Here is a 19749-nt window from a genome sequence, read left to right as displayed (position 1 = left end):
GTTGACTACAATCAAATCTACAATTTTATGATAAAAAGCCAACAGGGCCAATGTCAAGCTTGCTTATATCTTACTTTTATACATGAGGCCACAGGGCTTTTTCCCCTGCCAGCAAAGAACACAAGGCAAGAAAATACTTTTTAAGGTTGCTCATGTGGTGTGCCTTGTTGAAACAAAAGGCAAACAATGACATGCATTCAAACTCCTGTGAGAAATGACAGTGCTCTGCCCTTAGTGCTTCCAAGTTCGTTGCCAATACTTCAGTGTTCCCTGCCTTTTCAAGCTTAGCCTCTCTGTCTGTCATATCCTGTAATGCTGGCTCTTTATTATAGCTATAGAAAACCCTTACCCAAATCATCTGTCCCCAGTGGCCCACATGATCCTTACCATGGAGTTTGTCCTTAGCGTCCCTTTGAATTTGGCTTGAATTTCTCTTGTAACTTTATAAACACTTCTGCTTGCTGTCTCTCTCTCGCTCTCTCTGTAGATGAGTCGTGGGGACAGTCTTAAAGAGTCCTCTTCCTCTCTCCTCCAGTCCAGTCAGCAGCCAGGCTATCGCTCTGAGCCCAGTCTGGACGGGCGTGAGGGGGGCGGAGTGGAGCGAAGCGGTGCCGAGCGAACAGGTGGAGGCCCTGGAGTACCTCCAGGCTCAGGGATCCCAGGATACTCCCTAGGAGGGCGCTCGTACCCCTCCTTCTCTGATCCTACGGTGCTTGCCGGAGGGGCCTCACGGTCCTCCAGTGTTCGCTCTTCCCACAATGCCCCACCATCTGAGGCTACCACCTCCACCAGCTACAAAAGCTTAGCCAACCAGACGCCACCACCGGCTCCTCGGAACGGCAGTCTGTCATACGATAGTCTGCTCACACCTTCCGAAAGCCCAGATTTTGAATCGGCGGCACCAGAGATGTCACCAGGGCGACCACGCACACCTGTAGTTGGATACAGTTCACCATTCCTGTCAGCACAGATCGCCCAGCAACGGGAGGCGGAACTCCACCAGCCATCTGCCTCCAGCACCGCCCTCCTCGCCTCCCCGCATCATGCCGCCTATCTACGTGGCTCCACCGCCTCCCCGCCCGCTCCGCCTGAACGTGAGCGAGAACGCCTGCTGCACGACTCGCAACCGCACCACCATCACCACCACCACCATCATCACCATCACCACCGGCCGCCTCGCTTTTCTCGACCTCCGCTGCTCTCTGACTCGGGCCCCTCTCAGCCCTCGTATCCATACCGCACTCGCTCCACTGACACACCCCTGCCGCCCACCACCCACCCTCCACGCTCGCCACACCCCCCGCCACTGGGGAAGTCCCTGTCTTACTCTAGCGCTGCCGCTGCAGAGATGCAGTACCGCCTGGTCCGCAAAGCCTCAGCCTCGGTCGGGGGAGGGGGCATACAGGCGCCAAAGTGAGTAACTCCCCCACAACCTTACGACGCTCTGCGCAGCCTACTGCCTCCTTCCTCCTACTCTTCCTCCTCCTCCTCCCAGACTCCTGTGAGTGTATCTCTTTCACTTCTTTCTTCCTTCATCTTTTTCCCACTGGTCTAAACTCATTGTCTAGGCAGCTCGTCAGTAAATTTACGCTCTCATTGGTGTTCAAATGTTGCTTTCTGCTGCTTGGTGAATGTGTTGAACGCATGTAAATTATAATTGTCAAAGTATTACAATCTGTTATTTTTAATTGTTAATTGGTAATTAAATGGTTAAAGGTGCAATATGTAATATTTTTGCAGTAAAATATCCAAAAACCACTAGGCCAGTGTTATATATTTTGTTCACTTGAGTACTTACAATATCTCAAATGTTTCCTACTATTTGTAAATCGTGAGAAAATTGCAATTTTAACCAAGGCTCCGGGACGTGTGAGGAGTCGCCTGTCAATTGCGTCATACCCGCGTTACCCTCGGTTTCCGGTTTTATTTTGTAGAAACCATGGAAACACCAAAGATGCTTTGATATATTACACGTTTTAATAGACAAGGGAACAACTGTTTTGATATATTTATAGACAGAAAACGAATTGTTGTTATATAGCTCAACATGTTTAGTCTTATTGTATAAATCTAATTTTCTTGTTTTTTTTTTTTTTTGCGAGTACCATGCCTCAGAGAAAAACACCATTTTGTGAAGTAGCTAACATAGCATAATCAGAAGCAGCTTTATTTTTAGTAACATAAATACAGAATTTCCTCCATTATACTATACATTTTAAAATGAACTGCATGCCATACAAGCCATCCAGCATTTAAGATGATATTCTAAAATCGGTCTAAAATCTTACTGCAGTGTGTCTCAAACAAGTGTCTCACAGCAGCCACCAAGTGAACGCACAGAGTAACGTTATAACATTTTCAGCACTCTCAAATGTATCTAATATGATAAACAGAGCTGCGTTACCTCATACTCATGACCGGAATAGCGGAAGCGACGCCAGCGACTGTGACATAATAAAAGTTCCCCTGCTCGTGAGGCGTGTGTTGCGTAATCGCTCCAGCGGCCTCATTCAGCTCCCACAACACTCGGTCCTGCTCTGCTTCATACTAAAGTAACGTTAATAATCGCATCCATGAACGTGATTTCTTCCCGAGTCCTATCCCTATTCTTTTGCACCGTCCGTTGAGGTGAAGACCACATGTCCCAAGATTCCGCTCTCAAACTTGGCCTCAACAAGCTACGCCTTTGTTTTGAATAGGCCTATAGCGACCTCTAGTGGACAGAATTATTACATACTGCACCTTTTAAGGGAGTTTTTAAATGTATTATTACATTTTTATATTGTAATTTTTTATTATTTATAACATTGGAAAAAACAATAAAAATAAAAACAACAATCAAAATTTGAAATTGTAGATAATATTAAAGGAATTATTTTAAAACACCCTTTAACCATTTATTTTTAAATATCCAATTAATCAGTGCAGTTTTTAAATTCCATTGTCATTATTATTATTGTTATTTATTTATATTTTTTGTAATTAATGAATTGTGTGTTTAGTTGGTTGTACTTTGAATGATAAAAAGCAGGTAATTAAACTAACAGTTTTGATTTAACCTGAACAATCATGTCGAATTTCAGGTAGGTTTTTTTTTTTTTTTTTTTGCCATTCAGGACATCATTGCTTCGTTCAGACTGTCAGTCCAAATCCAATTTTTGTGCATGTCCGATTGGAATCCGATCATATTTAGCAAGTGTGAACAGCAAAAGTCACATTAGATGTGAAATTGTTTTTTTTTTTTTTTTTTAATCCGTTTTGAGCCACATTTATATATTGTTTTAAATCCTATTCAAATCGCATTTCTGGAAATCAGTTTCAGTCTGACTGCTCTAATCGGATTTTGTGTGGTCTCACGCCATGTAAAATGTAAACATTTCCGACTTTGTTATAGGACACATGCTGAAAGTTGTTGCAGAAACAAGGTTGTGTTGTTGCAAAGTGCCAGTCGAGCAGCAAATTACAATTTAAGAGAGACATATTGAATTTTGAGACGGAGACGACAACACGGAAAAAAGCCACGCGTACCAACCTCCTACATTTTTGCCGCTGCCTCAGAAGATGTAGTAGTCCAGGATGGCGGCTATACATTGTCATGTTGTAAATAAGACAACATCTGTATTGCAAACACCTCCATGTTGCTGTTGTTAGGATTAGGGTTAGGGTATTTTTGGCATATACCTACTAACGTCATTGCCTTAGAAATCAATGCAGATATCCTGGAAAATGAAAGAGCGCCGCACGACACGCAAATCAGTACCGAACAGTCGCAATACATAGTGTGGACAATAATTTAGCTCAGATTCCAATCGGATACACAAATAATCAGATTTGGACTGACAGAATGTGACTAACGTCATGAACGATTGAGCCGGTTCAGACTAATGTATGAATGTATAAAATACAGTAATGCCTCTGTTTGTCTCATGTACCTTAAGTTCAGTGCCATGGCAAGATGTCATGGTAAACATGAGCAGAAACAAATAAAGCACGTCTATGTGAAAAGAGGATAGAAAACTGGATTTTAAAGTCTCCTGATGTTATGCTGCCACTTATAAAGATACACTGGATATTGTCTACACTAGAATAATCAGGCCCAATTTCTTCACTGGCAAAATGATTAAATGGATAGATTAGTGACGGACAGAAAGCTTCATTACTGTGCTCATTATAGAGGTCTGGAAAGCATGCTTTGCTTAGAGTTATTAGTCAACATTTTAAAGGCAACAAATTTGACCTAGTCTCCAGAGAATAAAAAGCAGAGAATTAATCTTTTTTACGGGAAACATTGTTGTTCAGAATGAAGGAGAGAACAAAATTACCATATTTCATCGTAGGAATTTTATATTTAAAGCTGAATGTATGCATAGTTATTTGGAAACAAACCAAGGGCCAGACAATGGGCCCTCATCGTTAACAGACATTTCAGTTGTATCCTGACAGCAGAGCTGATGGTTATACTAAACCTGCAGTGCTTTAGTGCTTGAGAGAATGTTTCCTTTCCAGTTTGTGTGGCAGAGAAATTGAAATTCACTGCAGCTAAACCATTTCAGCTAAACGATTTTACTGCTGTTTCACACTATTTGTTTTCTGAACTGATACCTATTCTGGGAGGCTTTTTAACTGACCTCTGTATCATACATTTTTTTGTCATAGCCACAGGAATATGAAATAACTAGCATCCTGTGATGCATTTCTTTGCCGATTCTTTCTTATGTGTTTTGATTTACTTTTGATTATATATTGTAATGCTTTAATCTTTTTTTTTATTATTATTATTTGACTGTGGCAGTGAAACTTTAATAAGACATCACTCTAAAACAGCATATTTCACAGCAAGATTCTTTATTTGAATGCGCGCTACAGGACATTGTCATACACTACTGTTCAAATGTCTGGGGTCGGTAAGAAGCCTCTTCTGCTCACCAAGGCTGCATTTATTTGACCAAAAACACAGTAAAAATGGTAATATTGTGAAATATTATTACAATTTAAAATAATGGTTTGAATATATTTTAAAATGTAATTTATTCCTGTGATGGCAAAGCTTCAGAAATCAGTGTAATATGCTGATTTGCTGCTCAAGAAACATCTTTTATTACCAATGTTGAAAACGGTTTCTTTTTTTTTGTGTGGAAACCGTGATACATTTTTTTTTTTTTTAGAAATCTTTTGTAACATTGTCTCTTTTATGGAATTTTGTTTAAAAAAAAAAAAGGTAATTTTATGCTTTTTATCTTGCAATTCTTACTTTCTCTCTCAGAGTTGAGTGATATAAAGTCGCAATTGCATGTTATATAGTCAGAATTGAGATTTTTTTTCTCAGAATTGCCAGTTAAAAAATGTCAGAATTGCAAATTATAAAGTTCTGTTCTATATAGTTGCAAATTATACAATTCTGGTGAGATATAAATGCAATTGTGAGTAAAAAAAAAGTCAGAATTGGACTTTATAACTCGCAATTGTGTTTATATGTCACAATTCTGAGAAAAGAAATCAGAATTTCGAGATATAAACTCGCAATTCTGAGAAAATGAATTGCGAGGAAAAAAAAGTCTGAGATATATCTCGCAATTGTCTTTATATCCCACAAGTCTGACTTTATAACTCACAATTGTCAGACTTGTGAGATAAATTGTCATAATTTTTCTTGTCAATTTTTTTTATTCTGTGCCGGAAACAAACTTCCATAGTCTTTACTGTCACTTTTGATCAATTTAATGCATCCTTGCTGAATAAAAGTTTGAATTTCTTTTTAAAAATAAAAAACCTTTATGATCCCAAACATTTGAACAGTAGCGTAATTACTAGACAAATGTACATACTAATGTAAATCCTTCTCTAATTTCTCAGTTTCTCTCTGTTTCTTTGGTTTAGGGACGAGATTCAGATGAAGTCATATAGCCGGACAAACGGGCAGCCGAAACCACCTTCCAACCCCTCGTCCCCCTCTCATCCCGTCAGCGTGTCGACTCGCCCAGGTCAGGCATATTCCAGTGCTGGCTCTTCGCAGAGCCCCGCTCACAAGCCTGGAGGTGGCGTGAAGAAGGTGACGGGCGTCGGAGGGACCACTTACGAGATATCGGTGTGAAAGAGCGGCTGTGTTCACTGGTGTTGTCAAGAATAGAGCCAGGGACTCATGTTCTTCACCAACATAGCAGAAAAAATCACGTGTGGCAGACATTTATTGGTGCCCATGGGAAAAATCTGAAAATTTTTCGAAAAGGAAATCAATGCTGACCAGCAGGTTTTGGTTGGATGTGACATGTAGGAGGAGGAGGAGGAGGAGGAGGAGCATGGGGGGGGTCATTCAAGCCGTGACATAGTGGGACTTTAAGACTCCTCACCAGTAAGGAGCTTTAAAACTTAATTGGTGTGACGGAAAAGGACCGGATTGCCTTCAAAATGTTAAAAAAAAAAAAAAGATTTTTATCCGACATAAATGTGTAAATTGTTCTGTATAGAGAAAAATGGTCACTGTTTTGTTTTTGTTTTTTTTCACAGAGTGGAATTTGATTTTTACGAAAGGGGACCTGTGGCATTCAGTAGCCATTTCAGACCACTGTGATTGGCATGCGACAATGTTGCGTCTGTATCCAATCAGCACCAGGGAAGCAAAATGGTAGAAAAGATAAAGAAATGGACTAATGCATTATTTAAATGACAGCAGCCTTTTCAAATTAGTGTTTTCAGAGTTATGGCCTTGGAAATTCAAGGAAGAAATGTTTTTATTTAATTTTTAAAGTGTTATTTTATATGACTTTATAAATGGTTATTGATAAGATCAAAATGTTTTTTTTTTTTTTTTTCTACAAAGGCTGATATTTGTTCTCTATGGACTTTTATCTAATCATATAGACGGTTGAAGAGCTGGTGGCACACTAGTGGCGAGAGATCAGAGGGTTGCTCGTAGCATAAAAATGCATTTGACACTGCGATCTGTGGGACATATTTCAAATTTTATCTTGTAAACATTGATTGTCTGCCTCTTAGGTATGATTTTTTGTTGTTGTTGTTGTTGTTGTTGTTTTTTTAATACATTAGAGGCAAATCTCACTGGTGGCCTTAACTAGCCAGCCATGTAGGATTTAAAGCTTTCTGCTCACGATGCCACAGAACATGCTGGGTAACCATATCAGTGCCCTCTGATTGGACGGCAGTTGAGCCAATCAGTGGAAGTTAGCTGCCATTATGAATCAGTGAAAGCCTTTTATTTTGAATGATTTAATTCTTACCTATTACATTCGAAAAGATTGTGACATTTTGACTCATTTCAATCATCGTCTGTCTTGTCCGGGGTATTGATCAACATTTAGATCAGGGCTGGCCAATCAGGGCACAGAAGGTATCTGCTGGCTGATGCAAAAGCCAATGAATACACTTATAGGAATATTTTAGATCAAAAGATGGACTGAGGAAAAGGAGGGAAAGAAAGAAAAGAACGTGTACTGTATAGCTCAGTGTGAGTGAGCATGGTTGTGAATATGTGTATGCGTGTGTGTGTGTGTGTGAGCATTGGTAATAAACTCTTTATAAATCAATTGTGCCTTTTGGCTTTAATTCACCCTTCATGCAGTGTTCCTTTTTTTTTTTTTAATACATAAACTTTGGAAATGTACATTGATCCATGAATGTTTTTTCTGTCCGGTCTCAAATCTGTGAAAGAAAAAAAAAGGGCTACAATTGCATTGGGAAAAAAATCGACTCGGGCGTAGCTAAAAATACCGAACGCGTTAGTGGATGTGCTCTTATTTGTGTCATGAATCTCAGCTGACAGAATGTTTGTTGTTGTTGAGATCATATTATACGAACATGGACTAAGAGCCCTCAGTAAATGCATATACTGTTCAAAATTAGGAATTTGGACACTTCCAAGTTGAAACATCCCATTAATGTGACGAATGACACCTGTGGTTAGTCTGCTAGGAAATTAGTTCTGAAAGAAGCATTATTTGTTTGCAGATGTATATTTTTGGTAGCCACTGCACATTGTTGCAGTCATCACGGAGGATGTCATGCAATGTTTAAATTCCATCTCAAATTGAGTGATTTTCACGCGCTTGGTTCAGCTTTTGGACAAATTGTCCAAACATCTCCCTGGTTGTTAAGAATTTGGAGCAACTGGATCAAATTTACAAGCTACACAAAATAGGATGTAAAGAACAAAAATGTTTTATTGGAATGACAAAACTTCCATCCACTACCACTCAAAGCACTTAGTCATCTTTCAAAAATCAATTAATTAAAGATTAGTGAAAAGCAATCGTTCATTCAATAGGGCACTAAAACAATATTGCTCCTTTTTGTGGAGAAACTGATGATAAAATTCTACATAAATTGAAATAACAGTTTCTAACAGTGACAGACTGGAAAAGGTTAAAACATGAGGACTGCCTGCAGCTTTCTTCGGTGCCTGTCAGTTTAAAGTATTAATAAAAAAAAAAATATTTTAATCATTCAGCACAAAAAAATATTAACTTAACATATTTAAGACTTAAACAGCAGTATTCAGTCTGAAAATAAATGTGTAACTGGGTCTCAATGACAAAGGTAACCAAATTTCGCAGAAAAAGATCTCACTCTTAGTTTTTGTAATTTGTAAAATGACGAACTGTGGGCATAAAAGACCCTCCCTCTTTAGATCACTGTATTCAGTCTAGTAGTCAGTACCATACATCTCAGAAAAGTAGTAAAAAACAAAAACAGAAAATAAGAATACAAGGAGTGACAAAAGAATGAGGATTAACAATACAGTAAAAAAAAACTGATATAAAGTTTGTTCCCCAATAGTGATGCATATGCAACAAAATAACCCCTTACTAATGATCACTTCACAATTATCAACCATATTAGAGGTAGACGTCCTATGTTTAATCATGTCTAACTTGATTAAAATAACACAGCTGACAGAGAACAAATGTCAATGTCCCAAAATGCCATAGTTTGGATGCCTGTGTATACTGTGTCCAGTATATCAATGATTATGAAATTTAAATATGTATTAATATTAGGACTTACTATATTATTTGACTGATTTTGCAATTTACTAATACGTTATACAAAAGGAAAAGAACACCACAATCATTCTGCTTATAACTACATACAAACTCTCTCTCTCTCTCTCTCTCTCTCTCTCTCTGCATACTGAACATTAGCACAATCTGGTCCAGTCCCAAAGTGGTTGATAGTGCTCGTCATCAACGTGCACTTTCTATTTGTCCTTCTTGCTCTCTGTGTCCATCGCAGTGATGGTCTCGGTCTCCGGTTCCTCCTCTTCAGGCACAGGTGAAAACACAGATTCATTGGGCCTCTCAAATTTCTCTCCTTTGGTTTTACCAAGCTTCTTCGACTTCTGATACAACTCATTGAGGTTGAACTCTCGGATGATGTTTTCCTAGGAACGAACAACAAAAGAGAAACTACAGTCACATCACATTTCTCTATGTAGTACAGAGATTAAAAGGCTTGAGATGTTTAAAGGATGTTTCTGACAAAGTTTTTCATTTTCTGAAGTTGTTTTTCAGTCAAGTCACCATGAAATCCAAATTGACATTTTTATTTTTGGAATATTACGGTGTTTAGTAGGGGTTCAAACGCATTGTGCTGAAACCCTATTCTAATTGTTCGAATTTCCAAGGATCAGCATCGTCACCTAAAAGTGATCGGGCAGACCAAACGGAAGTCATAGAGCAGGGGTACTCAAGTTCGGAGGCCAAGACGGACGCATTTTAACCACATGAAATGCAAAGGGCCACAAATTATAACTTGGATCGTAAGACTTTTATTTAGGCCTACTTAAGACAATATTTGTAGCTTTACTGAGTATTTACAAGTGCAGTTTATTACCTAAAGCCAAGTCTTACTAGTACTTTAATGGTGGCCCTATTTAAAGTGTCACTGAACATGAAAAATGGCATTTAAAAAAAGGATTAATAGCTTGTATTGCTGTAAGAAAAACAAGAACTGATGAAAAGAAGTCCTTATTCATGGTGAAATGTCTGCATTGTTTTCACAAGTAATTCAGGTCTGGCTGTTGTTCACTGGCTAATGAGGCAATTTGTCAGTAAGACGAAAATACTGCACTTTTTATACTCCATTGCACCTTTTTAACACTTTTTATAGCGCCTATTTATACTCAGGGTCACACAAAGGTTTTATTATTATTATTATTTACCTTTTAATTTGGTCAGAATCCAAAAATGGTTACAGACTTGCTAATTTAAACGGAATACCTTTTTACGCATATGCTTTATGGGCCTTAAAGTGCTTGAACCCCGATAATTGCTGCTCACAGCTATATTTATAAATGATTTTTACTGTGTACTTAATTTAATAATTTATGCTGATTTTTAATTAATTATATCTTCTACCTCCCACTTGCAACCACATCTTTCCGCTTTGTTACACATATGAGATCACAGCAATAGCAAACCACAATCATCCAATCAATTCCCGATTGACAAAATTAAATCCCGGCCTACATTTTTTCTCTTTTCGAGAAGATATCAGGGTTCCCACCCTAAGCCAAATGTCAAATTCCATGACTTTTCCCTGACTTTTACTGACTAAAAAGCTTAATTTCCATGACCTATAATTAACAGAAAACAGGCCGCTGTTGTGCTGAGCACTGAGCAAAATCCGCCACAGATAGTATTTTAAAACCATCAATTTGCAAGCTTTATTTACTTGTTCACAGAAGTTTTTAGTACAAAACTAAGTTAAACACTCATACACACTACATTTTGGCACTTTTACCCGTTAAGTGCACTTTGAAAATTTTCTGTACTAAGGCCCGGTTTCACAGACAGCGCTTAGCCAAAGTCAGGATTAGGCCTTAGTTCAATTAGGATATTTAAGTATCTTTTATAAATGTACACTTGGAAAAAAACATTACTTGAGTGTACATCTTGAGACAAAACAATGGCACTGACATATTTTAAGATATGTCAGTATAAACCAGCTGAAACATGCATTTTAGTCTAGGACTAGCTTAAGCCTTGCCTGTGAAACGGGGTATTTCTGCAGAAATTAATTTATAGTTTTTATGATTTTAGGGGTTAAATGCTCTAGATCAGTGGTTCCCAAACCTGTCCTGGAGGACCCCCAGCCTTGCACATTTTGTATGTTTCCCTCATTTATCACACCTGATTTAACTCATGTGCTCATTAGTAGACAGCAAGACCTGGAATGGGTGTGTCAGAAATAGGGAGACATGGAAAATGTGCAGGGCTGGGGGTCCTCCAGGACAGGTTTGGGAACCACTGCTCTAGATGATTTTCTGTTTCTCATCAAGTTCATCAGTCTTTTGATTTCTTCACATTTAGTTTTTACAGACCATCTTAGACTGTTTGACACTAGGTTATTTCTGTAAAATGGTTGTTAAGATTATTCAAGTCTGAAATAAATAATAATTATAAATAATAAAGTCCTGGAAAACCCATAATATTTTTCCTTCAGAAGTAACGTTGGTAGTTTGTCCAGTGTGCATACATTAATTTATTCATATTTATTCATTCTACCATGGTGAATAAACGAAGGAAACGGCTACGCACCACCAATTTGAAAATTCTGTGCGATTGCCACTAGGGGGCGAAATGCGACAATTGTATCCTAATGTCGTGTGCAGTGAAAAGGCAGCTTGCAGTGTCCTTTTTTTTTTTTTTCTTTTTTTTTTAAGCTTACCATATCCTAAGCAGACTTGACAAAGCTACAAGATAACAAAATCAATCATAAATCACAGCCAATCATAAAAATGTGTGGGCGGGCTCTGTTCGCAGATAAACCCGAAAACCAAACAAAATTAAACTAAACAAAATTAAACCATAAAATGTTATTCAAAATACATATTCAGTGACTGATACAATCTTTGTCATGAAATACACTTGTTTGAGCTTTGCTTAATATTAAAATGGTTGAGCTTGAATTAAGGTGACCAGATTTCTGAAAGACAGCTGAAAACCCATCTCTTTCGTGAGCACTTAACCTCATCTTTAAAAAAAAAAAAAAAAAAAAAAAAAAAAAACTTCTTATTCCTATCCTTTCACTTCCTCTAATCCCTCTCTATTGTATTTTAGGACAATCTGAGCACTGCCTATAACTTGTATTATGAGCACTTCTTGTCTATTTGCCTCATCATGACGACTCACTTGTTGTATTCCTCACTTGTAAGTCGCTTTGGATAAAAGCGTCTGCCAAATGAATAAATGTAAATGTAAATGTGAAATGGAAACCGGGAACATTTCCTATTTGAGTGGTCAAATTTTTTTTATTAATAATTAATTAAAAAACGGGGACAATACATTTTTGAATGGTTTTTTTTTTTTTTTTATATTATTACATTAATAGGCCTAATTATTATGATTTAGGTTGATTATTAGGATTTTTGATCTGGTTTTAATACAATTCACCAAAAAATGATTACACTATTAATAGTAACCTAACCATTGTAAAAGCAGTTCAAAACAACATGCCTAGCCTGTTATAACCGAAGTATGACGTTATAAAACACATATAAGCACATTACAAAAATAAAACAACATAAATATAAGATAAAAAAAATGGCATTTAACTAATATTTTTAACATTTATTATAGAATTTAATGTTTTTCATTTACTTGAAAAACATTAAATTCTATAATAAATGTTAAAAATATTAGTTAAATGCCATTTTATTACAAATTTTTAAACTGAACTACTCAACTATTATTTTGCATTTTAGAGACGTTTAAAGCAAAAAGTAAGTTGCAAGTGTATTATTTATTTATTTTTTTATTCATATGAGTGTACCTTCAACCCCTGAGGCTAGTTAAGGTCTGTGTGCGTGTTTTTGTGACATATCAGGACACAAATGTGTATAATGACATGAGTATGACATAGGTATTACAAGGAGAGGGTGACTTATGAGGACATTACCCCATGTCCCCATTTTTCAAAAGGCTTATAAATCAAACAGAATGATTTATTTGAGAAAGTAAAAATGTGCACAGTTTCCTGTGATGGGTAGGTTTAGGTGTAGGGGGATAGAAAATACAGTTTGTACAGTATAAAAACCATTATGCCTATGGAATGTCCCCACAATTCACAAAAACAAACCTGTGTGTTTGTCTGTGTGTGTGTCTGTGTGTGTGTGTCTGCGTAAATAGATGCGCTGTGACTGTGGAACTTTTGGGGACATTTAAAATTGTGGAAAACAATCCCGCCCCCTACTGAGGCCTTATTCTAAAACACATACTAACAGCAGGCCTATTACTTTAATTTAACATGAATAGTTAGTATGTTACTACCTTGAAACCGATAATGATGTTTATTTTCATAATTGACGATAATGGCTCTCTTCTCTTGTGCAGATTACATTCTTCTGAAGTAGCGCGCGATCAAGTGTAGCTGCACAGCCCCCTCTGTTGGTGAACAGAGAATCACTACACTACTGCTCTGATAACCAATAGACTGCTATATCTTAGTCTGGCTTTTTTTCGATGTATTTGCGGGTTGTTTTGAATGAGCTGTAAAACGGGGACATTTCCGTGGACAGATCACCAAAAACGGGGAAGTCTTGAATATCTTTTTTACGTGACTTTAATAGCCACTATGAGAGCAACAATGGATAATTTACCTCAGAATTTGAAAAATAAACAAAAGGAAACAAGAACGTTCGAACTGTAAGTAATAAATACTTTTCTTTGTGCATTTATGTCCTTGTTCCCTCTCTATGACCTGAACTATTAGCTGCAAAATCCCAGAAACGTAGAAACCATTTCAAAAATAGAATACTTTGTCATGTCGCGGTTGGTTAGGACAGTCTTTGAAGTGGTCATTTTGTTGCCAAAGCTTTTGAAATGTACATTTTCCTGGCATGTTTGCCTTAGTTAACAGGTACAGGTGACTGCATTTGACTTGAGTTGACGAGCGGGAATGGAATAAAATGGAGCTGAAAAATAACCTAACCATAACAATACACAAAATGTGTGAAACAACGCAAAAAAAACCAAAAAATTACATTTTGATAAATGGAAACTAAAATTTAAAGCGACAAACAAAAATCCCTGATATTCCATGACTTGGACAAAAAAAAGTTTAGAATTCCCTGACTTTCAATGTCTGGAATAGACCTTTTAAAATTCCATGATATTCCAGAATTTCCATGACCCGTGGGAACCCTGAGATATGCTCACACGGATATACGTCACAATAGGGAAGGAGAAACTATCGCAGCTTCCGTTTCATGCTGACTTTAAGCCTCACCTCTGTGAAGGACCAAGATACTGCGCGTCCCTTCTTGTCCACCTGAGGGCGCCTCATAACTTCCTTTCCCCCCTGGAAGAGCACCAGAGAAGGCAGCTGCTTTGAGAGAGGAGAAGTGCTGACCCTGTACCTGAGGGGGAAACAGAAACAGGATTTTGTCACAGTTTGTGTACCAAAGCATGACGAGAAACACTGAGACACAACAGGGCAACTTACTTCTTGGATACTTCGCTGTAACGACCAATGTCCACTTTGCCAAATTTCAGCCCTGCACAGTTGTACCTGAGCGACATAAAGTTAATTGTCTCCGTTCATAATATTTAAATTCACAGTAAACTGATGAGCAGCAGGACATACAGTACCATTCAAAAGTTTGGGGTAAAAATTTTAATGTTTTTAAAACAAGTCTCTTATGCTCACAAAGGCTGAATTTAGTTGATCAAAAATACAGTAAAATTATGAAATATTATTACAATTTAAAGTAACTGTTTTCTATTTAAATATATATTAAAATGTAATTTATTCCTGTGATGCAAAGCTGAATTTTCAGCATCATTACTCCAGTCTTCAGTGTCACATGACCCTTCAGAAATCATTCTAATATGCTGATTTGCTGCTCAAAAAACATTTCTTATTATTATGTTAAAAACCGTTGTGCTGTTTAATATTTTTGTGGAAACTTTGATAGATTTTTTTCAGAATTCTTTGATGACTAGGACGTTCAAAAGAAGAGCCTTTATTTGAAATAGAAATCTTTTGTAACTGTAATTATAAAATGTCTTTACTGTCACTTTTGATCAATTGAATGCAAACTTTACCCTCAATAAATGTAATGATTTCTTTTAAAAAATAAATAAAAAGTACAGACCTCAAACCTTTGAATGGTAGTGTATCAAGAGCAATGTTCTTACTTCAAGGACAGATCAGCATAGACGGAGGCGAAAGACTGACATTCTGGTGACCAGTTAGCAAAAAACTCAACAATCCAGGTCACTCGGTGGTCCTTCTCCAACTCCTCCTAAAGGCAAAAGAAGCATGAACATCTATACTCACTAGCATAAACCGAACCGTTTCAAACAGCATGTATTTGCACACTATATCCCTCAGGCTGCTGAAGTTAAAGTTCAACTATGAATGTGGCTAAAATTTAAGCGTATAGACCATTTAACATTGGGTTAAATCTTGATAGCTTGGATTTTTGCTTTTGAACACCCAATGGCTTATTTGCAAAGACTATTGGGCTGCAAAGGTAGTAAACATTTATGGGCTTTGAATTCATGAGTACACTCAAGCTTATTCCCATTTGATTTTTTTAAGTCGGCAACTAGTATGCAATGAGAAGTCGTAGAGTACAGTGTGCACACTTGTGAGAGAGACTATGAACGAAGTATAGGAAAGCAGAAACTAAAAATGAAGAAACAAAATACATAAAGAATTAATAAATATATATATATAAATGAGTGGTTCTCAACCAAGAGCCAGGGCCCACTGGGGGCCTCAGCAAATTTCCAAGAGGGCTACAGGATTATATAAAGGGATAGTTCACCCAAAAATGAAAATTTTGTCATAATTTACTCACCCTCAAGTTGGTAATCAAACAGTTGACGGTAGCCATTGATTTTCATAGTTGGAAAATATACAATGGAAGTCAATGGCCACCGTCAACTGTTTGATTACCAGCATTCTTTAAAATATCTTCTTTTATGTTCAACAGAAGAAAGAAACTAATACAGGTTTGGAACAACATGAGGGTGAGTAAATGATGACAAAATTTTCATTTTTGGATTAACTAACCCCCTTTAAGGGCGTTTTCACACATGGCTCGATTAGAGTGTTTGTTTTGGAAACAAACAGGCATATATGAACATGGCAATCACGCTTGGATTCGTACCAAAACAATCACTCAGAGATCGCCTGAACGAGCTGGTCTCAGCCCAATTGAAAAACTCTGGAATGGTTTGGTAAGCCGACCCAACGGACCAATGACACAAGCGGTATCATAATTTATAACAGGAAATGCGTTATATAAAAAGCAGCTAGATATTGCAGCTCTTCTCCGTGCATTGCAAGAATGCTGTCCTGACGAAGCCTTAATTCCCGCTCTAACTGCATTATAATTATAATTATATATATCTATATATATATATATATATAAAATTTATATTATATCTTAAATATATATAATTTATCAGCCAGAGCAGGAATCAAAGCTACATTCGTATAAGTGTTTGAGTATGTGATGCCAGCTACAGATAAAGCCACAAAAATCCCACGGAGCAAACTTGATGGATGACGCAGAGGAACGTAAATGGGTAAACTCCAATAACATTATTATTGATATATTAAAATAATCTCTAAATACTCTAAATTAAAAATGCTAAACAATAATTCAAGATGCAAACTCAAAAAAATGACTTTCCACTCAATACCTATTGTTTTATTGAATAATATGCAGTTCTTAAAACTTCTGGAATCACAAAATGAATCGAGGTTAATTCATTTCATGTATCTATACTCCCAGTTTCTGATAATACACTTTCAAAACAAGCTGCTTTGTCCTAACTACAGCAGAAATATTTTGCATGTTAAGTAGTGTGACTACAACTGAAGCTTGTTTCTAAATCAATCTGACTGATTTGAAATCATACTCACGTCAATGGTTTTATCACTGAAGTACTTGATGTATTCAGGGCCCATGTACAGAGGAGGTTTGCAGACCATCAAGAAAACTGCATCAGCGATAAGAGGATATCAGCATGCATAGAAATGATTGACAGCCATACAACATTCATCTAATATTTGGCTTGGTCTATAGGACCATATAGGACACCCGCTTCCACTGACTGAGAGTGACACAGATTAAAAATACTGACCAATACACAAGGTCAAGTAGAGAAGCCCCAAACGGATGTCCAGTCTGAAGAACAGAATCACATTGGCCACTTTACAAAAGAGGATGATGTTGCCCACGTGCTGCTCAACGGTAACTGTGGAGCGACAACACATATTATTATATTGCACTGTTTCATCGTACAAAAATGAATAGTGAAAGGGGGCGAGTTTAACAGGAGGAGGGGGAGAGAATAACAGAAACAGTGAATGACAAAGGACATTGATTTAACAACAAGCACAAGGACAACCGTCACTGAGAACACAGCTGCCTAAACGTTTAGTGTATAAACACAACCTCAACCTCTGCTTATTGACATCACATTGAGTATGGATGGAGATTATTTTCTGAAAGTTGAATGTCAATAAATAAAGCTGTAGAGAAACTCTTACTTGCTCTTCTGTTTTTCATCATGACTATAGCACTCAGGAACATCAGTATTTCCACCTCTCTCTGAAAAATCAACACAACAATGGCTGAAATTAATTTAAATGTACATTATAGTTAAAGACACTCAATATAAAGTGGGTCCTATATAATATATACCCAAAATACATATATTATAAATTATAATATTAGCATAACAATTTGAGTGAAATGTTGAATTATTACAGAAATGATTCCAAACAGCATCTTGTGAGTCTCAAAAAAATCTGACACTTCGTACAGAGGTCAATTGTGTATGAGGAGGCACATTTTTTATTTATTTATGAATCAATGTAAATTCATGCATTACTCTTAACGTTGACACATCTTCCTTGTTAAATGAACATTACATCAAAAAAGAAACCAAAGACAATTCTATTTTGTAATTTTACATTAACAATGTAAAGTTCTATTTATCAAAACCAAGTCAGTCTCATCAAGTTAGTGTTTTAAGCATTTCTACATTCATTCCAAAATAATAACTAAAGGCAGTAACAATTTAAACAATATATTTTATTTGTGTATTGCGGTTTTTCTTTTTAAGTCAACTTAGGCTATTTTGGATCATCAGTCATGCTCCGTAAACACCGTCATCATGCTTTCAGTCCATTTCAAGTTTGATTTTGACGTGAAAAAGCGGTGATATCTAACTGTTTACTCACTTTTCGATTAGTCTTCCCATTGACGCCATCATTTGTTAATTCAAACTGACGCGCAGAACGCACACGTGGCGGGATTTATCGCACAAACCAATCATAACCAATTACATCCAATCATAGCGCGATGGAGACATTGCCTCCTCTCACGTGACTTTCCCCCATTCATTCTCAATTACCCCCCACAAAACCCAACTTGGGTAAAGTTGGTTTTATATTCGCACATTCGGACATCCGTATTCAATAGCCTTGTTAATCACACTACATTGGACATTCAGTGGACATTCAAGTAAATATGCCATTAAAACAATACTTGCCTATTTTGATCGACTGTGAAAAATGTTGTAAGTTGACAATCGTTGGTTGACAATATCATGTCGCTGCTTAAAATTCGCAAACATTAATTTATTGCACATTTATTGGAAAGTCTGAATTTATCAGAAGTCCGAATGTGCGAATATAAAACCAACTTTACCCAAGTCAAAACCCACGAACGCCGGAGGTCTGATGATTTTCTATGGTTTCCTATGAGAGCAAAGGGAGGCATGACTCCTGTTTAACTTTACCTGCAGGTGTCGCTGTTGGACAGTGTTTCTTAAGAAATACAAGTGACTTGCGCTCTTTGTAATATTTGTGTTGTTTTATATGTAATATGGATTATTTTCTCATCCTGTTTTTTGAGGAGGCACTATTTTAAATTCATTAACTAGTAACAAGGATTTAATAAGGTTAGTGTTTCCAGTTCCATTCACTATAATAAATACAATATAATAAATAAAAAGTCGAAGCATCAACACAACAATGTGATCATTCAGTGACACATATGCACCACACGTGGGACAGGATGCAAAGTTTATTTCCCCCTCACATGCATCATTATGGTATTCCAAACTCTTTTCCCATGATTTAGGCTCGTTCCCGTGCCAGCTGAATAGCGACCCCCACATTGATCTATTCTATAGCCCACCATCTGATGGCCACTGCCCAGTTCCCTTGTTACGAAGCAGGTTAGCTGTGTATCCGTTATCATTCAGCATGAAACCCCGAATGTCTGCCTTATACATACCCAATCAAAATCGCATGGGTTGCCATCCTCGCGCTGCGTCGAAAGATGTTCACAGATCCCAGGCGTTTTGCGGATAAGCAGGAACGCACTAGACATAAATAACGAGGCTATGTAGTATGGTTTTAGCAGCCATTTGTAAACCTGCGGCAAATGATACAGAAACGCTAACAGAGGTGTTAACAATGCCATTTTTCTTTTCTTTCAGAAAACGATTGCTGCGGAGATCCGAGACGACAGGGTCCGCATCAATACCGCTATCTATCAATGCGAGACAATATTCGTCGGCAAATGAATTAAACGATTTAAAGGGACAGAGGTCACTGCGGACGAAGGAAAAAATCGCCCCTCCTCTTTAAAGAAGGCCCGTTGATTGGTCACTTCACTGAAGCGACGTCGCTTATTGGTCGTGATGTCACATAAAGGGAAGGACAAGCGGAAGTATATGTGGCGTTTACCGTAATAAACAATCG

At 37.3% G+C, this 19749-nt stretch overlaps 2 protein-coding genes across 4 annotated transcripts in view; one reads left to right on the top strand and one right to left on the bottom strand.

Annotated features, from left to right (window-relative positions):
- zdhhc5a (zinc finger DHHC-type palmitoyltransferase 5a) overlaps nucleotides 1–7541 on the top strand; it is a 42343-nt gene extending 34802 nt beyond the window's left edge. Inside the window, exons 11-13 of one of the 3 annotated variants that reach the window (XR_007185785.1) lie at nucleotides 488–1413; nucleotides 5878–6407; nucleotides 6505–7541. Coding sequence is in view for 1 of the 3 variants with exons in the window: in XM_048196853.1 (XP_048052810.1) it covers nucleotides 488–1413; nucleotides 5878–6091 (1140 nt within the window). In the remaining 2 variants the exon portion in view is untranslated. Of the gene's footprint in view, nucleotides 1–487; nucleotides 1502–5877 lie in introns of all 3 variants that reach the window. The other 2 variants (XR_007185786.1, XM_048196853.1) reach the window with 2 other exon arrangements.
- A 608-nt stretch (nucleotides 7542–8149) lies between these two features.
- On the bottom strand, nucleotides 8150–19635 carry tmx2b (thioredoxin-related transmembrane protein 2b). The gene is made up of 8 exons (XM_048196885.1): nucleotides 19280–19635; nucleotides 17524–17584; nucleotides 17115–17228; nucleotides 16894–16970; nucleotides 15153–15259; nucleotides 14458–14523; nucleotides 14242–14371; nucleotides 8150–9394 (listed from the first exon to the last, which is right to left on the bottom strand). The coding sequence occupies exons 1-8, from the start codon at nucleotides 19466–19468 to the stop codon at nucleotides 9212–9214; spliced, it is 927 nt and encodes a 308-aa protein (XP_048052842.1). The 5' UTR covers nucleotides 19469–19635; the 3' UTR covers nucleotides 8150–9211.
- Between the last annotated feature and the right edge of the window lie 114 nt (nucleotides 19636–19749).

This window comes from Megalobrama amblycephala, linkage group LG7 (genome assembly GCF_018812025.1).
Source record: "Megalobrama amblycephala isolate DHTTF-2021 linkage group LG7, ASM1881202v1, whole genome shotgun sequence".
Classification (NCBI taxonomy): Eukaryota; Metazoa; Chordata; class Actinopteri; order Cypriniformes; family Xenocyprididae; genus Megalobrama; species Megalobrama amblycephala.
This window is presented reverse-complemented; position numbering and strand designations above follow the sequence as displayed.

Bases quoted from the DNA above. Each gene is read 5' to 3' on its own strand.
- tmx2b (XM_048196885.1), bottom strand. From the start codon at position 19,468: ATGGCATTGTTAACACCTCTGTTAGCGTTTCTGTATCATTTGCCGCAG. The intron at 17,585-19,279 runs GTATGTATAAGG...TTGATTTTTCAG, and splicing joins ACCCATGCGATTTTGATTGG to AGAGAGGTGGAAATACTGAT. The intron at 14,524-15,152 runs GTAAGAACATTG...TATGTCGCTCAG, and splicing joins TATGCTGATCTGTCCTTGAA to GTACAACTGTGCAGGGCTGA.